General features: G+C 44.2%; 1 protein-coding gene across 1 annotated transcript; it reads left to right on the top strand.

The window, feature by feature from the left end:
- Positions 1-284: 284 nt before the first annotated feature.
- pias4a (protein inhibitor of activated STAT, 4a) lies at positions 285-6,000 on the top strand (the record flags this gene model as incomplete). The annotated part of the gene is made up of 10 exons (XM_080008357.1): positions 285-663; positions 1,040-1,124; positions 1,230-1,271; positions 1,689-1,779; positions 2,054-2,182; positions 2,496-2,601; positions 2,774-2,847; positions 3,177-3,337; positions 4,209-4,360; positions 5,735-6,000. 10 exons carry the CDS (start codon positions 285-287, stop codon positions 5,998-6,000), a joined length of 1,485 nt encoding a protein of 494 aa, XP_079864483.1.
- Positions 6,001-6,350: the final 350 nt, after the last annotated feature.

Below are 6,350 nucleotides of genomic sequence, written 5' to 3'. Positions count from 1 at the left end.
ACTAAGCTGTGTTTTCCTTAGCCTGGCGAGATGTATGCTATATTGTTGCCCATGTTGGTGTCTATGTCACAATATAGTGTACACATCATTAGTTGGACTTACAAGTATCGGTCCTATACCAGGCTAAAAGAGATGGTATCTGAGAATGTCTTCAATACAAAAACCCCAAACTTTGAGCTATATCAAGCATATCAGATATGAATGAAAAGTGACTTTGTTTAATGGACATTTAATAGAGTAAAAGAAACCACTTATTTCCTCTTTTCTTATCTTCTACTCAGAACATGGTAAAAAGTTTCCGGGTCTCAGACCTGCAGACACTGCTGGCCTCAATGGGCCGCAGTAAAAGTGGTTTGAAGCAGGACCTGGTGGGTCGAGCGCTCAGGCTGGTGCAGACCGAATACAGCCCTGAGCTGCTGAAGAATGTCAGGCAGCTGTACGAGTCGCGCTTCCCCAAGGCGTCTGGATGGCTGGCGGCCCGTCGTCCAGAGGGGGCTCCGGTGGCCTACTCATCCCTCAGCTCCTCCCCGACTGCCACCTCTCAGGGCGCTGACTACCTCAACGGCATTTCCAAGCGGATATCGGCACCTGCAGCAGAGGTCAAGCTGGTGCCACTTCCCTTCTACCAAACCTTGGAGACACTATTGCCGCCAACAGAACTAAGTGAGTGCTTCTTCTTTAAATTGTAATGCATTGGTGCTGGCTTCTTTTTGGATAGAGGGATAGTTGCCTAGGGAGGGGAAATTGGGGTAGTGTGGCAGCAAGAGACAAGGCAAGGAGGAACAAATAATAACTAAATTTGGTGACTGCAAGAGATGCTTTTAGAGCTTTGTAAATAAATAGAAATTGGGTTATTTCGCCATTCATAATGATTGTGAGATTGTGATCATAGTGAGATTGAGTGACATTAATAAAGAAAATGTATATGATTCAGTGTACCACACCAACTTTGGCAATATGTTGCTTTCTGTTGTGAATTGATTATTGTATTTGTTTTCTCCCCCTCCCTTTTTTTATTATTATTATTATTTTTTTTTAGTTGCGCAGAACAATGATAAATTGCAGGATAGTCAGTGCATATTTGAACTAACACAAAACCAAGCGGACCAGATCAGGAATGCAAGGTAAGGAAATTACATATTTACACCTTGGTTAGCTTTGTTTTCTTGTTTTCCTTATGGCCAGTGTTGTTGTTGCTGACTATAACATCTTGTCTCTCACTTCCTCAGTGAGCTACGTGCGGGAATAAAATCAATCCAAGTCGTTCTTAGGTAAAGCAATTTTATTCATTTTTATTTTGTAAAACTTTGTTGATATTCTGTGCCTGTGACGGAACTTGTTTTGCCAGTAAAGTGACCATAATGTAATTGTTTTGTTTACACTTGTGATGGTGCACCCTTTTCTTTGAGCATTTCCGGCGTAAATAAAAAACAATATGCCGTAAATAAAAAACATGAACGCTTTCATTTTCTACCAAATATGTGCAACTGCTTCTTTGCAGCCTTCAAAGCAGAAGTTGCACTTTGCCTTGGCTCGTAAGCCTCAGATTCATTTTGTGTACTGTATGTTTAGACACCAAGAGGCAGTTTGATCAATAAACTTAGAGTAAACAGTGGACTTGCGAATAAGACACTTCTATGTTGTGCTAATGATAACAATCTCTCTGTTATCTTTTGGTTTTGTTACAGAATCTGTTACACGGACTCCATTGGTGTTCAGGAAGACCAGTATCCCCCCAACATTGCTATCAAAGTCAACCAGTCCTACTGTCACGTACCTGTAAGTTGACTTTCTCTAATGCTTGGCATGACATTCTCTTAGACTTAAAAGAATGAAGGGCATTCACTATATTTAAGATTGCGTTCTTCTGGTCATTTTTGATCTGTTTTGAGCATTCACTACCCATTATGTGTTATGTGACAATCTCTTTGACTACAGGGCCAAATTAATGTATATGTTGAATGCACTATAACTGCTGATTCTGATATATTTGTGCATAATTGTGGAAATCTGAGATTGGCATCAACATGTTGCTTTTTGTCCGTGTCCGCAGGGTTATTACCCTTCTAACAAGCCCGGTGTGGAGCCCCGTCGGCCGTGTCGACCTGTAAACATCACTCCATGGTTACATCTCTCCACAGTCAGCAATAGAGTCACCATCACGTGGGGCAACTTTGGAAAGGTTAGACTGGTTAGACTCACTCTGTGTAACGTTACTGGGAGCAATGCATATGTGGAATTCCCAAGCAGAATGGCATACCTCATATTTTAATGAGTAAAAAGAATGAAGGCTTCTCAGACATGCTACATCGTCATATAGCTATTCCAGTTATTTCCAGCACATTGATGATGATAAAAACTTTTGCTGCCTGGTAAATCCTTGAATGCTCTCTGCATTCAAATCTTTTTATTATGTCATAACTTAATCACTCAAAGGGCAAACATGGACCACTGTGGCTGGCACTCATCCTTGTAATCTTTGCGTCTCTTTCTAGCGATACTCGGTGGCGGTCTACCTGGTGAGAATCTTCACTTCAGCCGACCTCTTCAGCCAGCTGAAGCTCTGCTCTGTGGAGAGTGCAGAACGCTGTCGTGAGCGCAGTGAGTGCTTGTGCTTATATTCATACTCTGCTTTCTGCAAATGCTCCTCCAATTATTTAAAAAAATGATAGGATGGAATTGAATCAGTCTTTTTTTCATTTTTTTTAATTTAATCTTCTGCCAAAGGGCATTGAAGTTGAAATAACCTGCAACACATTTTATTCTCATATAGTCCAAGACAAACTACGTTTTGATCCAGAGAGTGAGATTGCTACCACAGGTCTCAGAGTCTCCCTTATCTGTCCAGTGAGTATTTATGTTTTCCTCCTAATTTTCATTAATTTCATAAAATATTTTCCTTCAAATGGCTCCATCTTCTGCAAATCGCCCATGTTATTGTTTGTATCTATAGTTAATATAATGTAGAAATGTTCCTCAGCACCACAGACAGACCACCAAAATATCCGTCCTACCATATAGCTGGAAGGAATTCTTAATTGTTTATGGTACTTTTGTTGGACGTGTTGTTTTACTCATGACAAGTCATGGAAAGGTCAGGGAATGTGACCTTGCATTGTAAGTAGGAACCTTGTGCATTGGACTAACAGAGCCCTCCCCCCTTTTTCTTTCACCAGCTGGTGAAGATGCGGCTCGGCGTGCCGTGTCGAGTTCTAACTTGCGCCCATCTTCAGTGCTTCGACGCTGTCTTCTTCCTGCAGATGAACGAGAAGAAGCCCACGTGGACTTGCCCCGTGTGCGACAAGCCGGCTCCGTTTGAGCTGCTCACCATTGATGGGTAAGTAAGCACGGACGTGTTGAGGCTTGTGATGCAGCAACATCTCTTTACCTTTTGGGGATGTTTTCTCACAGCTTTACCCCCCGCCCCCTTTTATTTTCTTGTAAGGGGAATTCACTCTGTTTTATCGAGGGAGAAATTTTCATGGACTCTTGATATTTTGCCATACAAGTTATAACTTGTACTGACTAGGGCTGGGTATTTCCTTAAAGTGATACCAATACTAATAGAATACTTCATTCGATACCATTTTTTTCTACTATACCCATCATGTGAATAGAAGCATTCATTTGCATGGGCCAGTCAGTGTGCATTACAATATCAGGATAAAACGGAATCTTACAAAATGCACAGTGATAACATTACAATGGGTAATTATAAATAAGGGGAATCATAAAATATATATTTTTATATTTGAATCATCCACGTCCGGACACCCTGATCCTGTGCCTCGTTCTTCCAAATAAAACAATTAAAAACAGTGTGGGGATGGGCATGGAGGAACGGGGCACGACTTTGCAGACTTGTTAAGATTATTTTCTACGCATGGAGAAGGGGTGATCGGGGAGAGAGTCCCAGAAAAAGTGTCCCCATTATGCGCGGTTTAGTTTCATACCAGTCCATAAAATCACATTCATCTAGTATATACAAGTTGAGTTAGGGTGTTTTGAGACGTGCAGATCGCAGACACCCCATTGCTGGAGCGCGCCATCGTCTGTACCGTTGGAGAGGGAGACTGGTGCGCACAATGCGGCCCAATCGCTCCCTCTTCGTGCCAATCTATTTATTACGACTTGCCTTGCATTTCACAACTACTGCAAATAACACAATTGCCAACGTTGTTTTCATTATTCATACATTTCCATTTCAGACTGCTGTCTGAGATTCTGAAGGAGACAAACGAAGACATTGAGGAGATCGAGTACTTGACTGACGGCTCCTGGCGGCCCATCCGAGACGACAAGGAAAGGGACCGAGATAGAGAGCGCAGTAGCACGCCAGAGTATCCTGTGGTTGATATATGTGAGTGGGATTAACAACCATGCAGCAATTTATATAATTTTGAACTGTGAGGAGACAGCTCTAAAGCCGCAAAATTAAATGAAAGCCTTTAAATTATTATAGCTGATCTTATCAATCGGAGCCATTAACTGCTCGTTGTCCTTATGACAAATGCCAGGGCCAGAAGGTTTTATTTGAAGAAGTATTGGCAAGTTTAGTGTATTTCATGTATGTGTGATGTTGCCGCATGTACAATTTGATTGTGTGTGTGTGTGTGTGTATATATATATATATGTGTATTTATATATTGTGCCACCAAAACAGCTCTGACCTGTTGAGGCAGACTCCTCAAGACCTCTGAATGTGTTCTATGGTATCTGGCACCAAGATGTTAGCAGCAGATCCTTTAAGTCCTGTAAGTTGAGGTGGGGCCCCCCATGGATCTGCTTGTTGTTCCAGCACATCCCACAGATGCTTGATTGGATGGAGATCTGGGGAATTTAGAGCCCAAGTAAACACATTGAACTCGCTGTGGTGTTCCTCAAACCATTCCTGAACAACTTTTAGCAGTATGGCAGAGCACATTATTCTACTGAAAGAGGCCACTGCCATCAGAATATTGTTGCCATGATGGGTTGTACTTTGTCTGCAACAATGTTTAGGTAGGTGGTAAGTAGTAAGATCCACATAAATGCCAGGACTCAAGGTTGCCCAGCAGAACATTACCTAGAGCATCACACTGCTTCCACAGGCTTGCCTAAAACGGCGCATACACACCCAGCCATCGACATGATGTAAAAGAAAATGTGATTGATTAGACCAGGCCACCTTCTTGGATTGCTCAACGATCCAGTTCTGACGCTCAAGTGCCCATTGTAGGCGCTTTTTGGACAGGGGTTAGCATGCGCACTCGGTCTGCGGCTATGCAGCAGGCTGTGATGACTTTCTCAGCTGTTTGTGCTACAGTATCTCTTCTGTCGGATCGGGCCAGACGGTCTGGACCCCATGTGCATCAATGAGCCTTGGACACCCATGATCCTGTCGTCAGTTCACCGTTGTCCTTCCTTGGACCACTTTTGGTTGATACTAACAACTGCATACCAGGAACACCCAACAAGACCTGCTGTTTTGAAGATGTGCTGACCCTTGTCAAAGTCGCTCAGATCCTTACGCTTGCACATTTTTCCTGCTTCCAACACATTCAATTCAAGAACTGACTGTTCACTCGCTGCCTAATATATCACAGCCCTTGACAGGTGCCATCGGAACGAGATATCTTTCATTACAATCAGAAATATACAATGATATACCTTTTAGGGCATACCGCCCTTCCCTACATGGTCTGTCTTTCCCAGATAGAGAGCTCTTTGTAATTAGTCATGTTTTTGTTTGCAGGCATTCCGGAGGCTAATGGGCACTCGCCCGCCCACAGCAGCACCAGTCTAACAGGGAAGTCTGGAAGCGGGTCTATGGGGGTGGCGGGTGGCGCCGTGGCACCAGGAGGGGGCGCCGTGGTTGACCTGACTCTGGACTCCTCCTCTGAGGAGGAGGGGGGAGGGGCCGGGGGCGACAGCGAGGACACTGAGGACAGCAGCGCCGACAGTCCTGCTCCCAAACGGGGCCGCTACAACTACGACAAGGACCTGGTGACCGCCTACTGACTGGCAGGACGCTCCCCCGCCCCTCCCACCCCATAGACGAACTTGCATTGGGAGGGAGGGAGTGAGGGCGGGAGGGCGGCCTGAGAAAATTTTCGACAGCACCATACATCCATTCCCTCATGCCCCCATATCCGGTCAAAACGCAAGCTTACACAAGCACTGTAGACGGATTCCCAGTCTAGAGCGGTTAGTCTTCGTCTTCTTTGCCACTGGATAGAACTGCTCTTCTTGATTCATTTTGGCAAATGCCTCCTTTGCAGTGAATGCCCGTGTGCTCCACCACCCTCTCTGAAGAGACTTATGGAGTAGAGTCACGACCACCACCCCCAATGCTCTATCCAGACCTTTTC

This window comes from Zeus faber (genome assembly GCF_960531495.2).
Source record: "Zeus faber genome assembly, chromosome: 1".
Lineage (NCBI taxonomy): Eukaryota > Metazoa > Chordata > Actinopteri > Zeiformes > Zeidae > Zeus > Zeus faber.
Note: the sequence above shows the minus strand (reverse complement) of the source record. Positions and strands in the feature narration are given on the sequence as shown.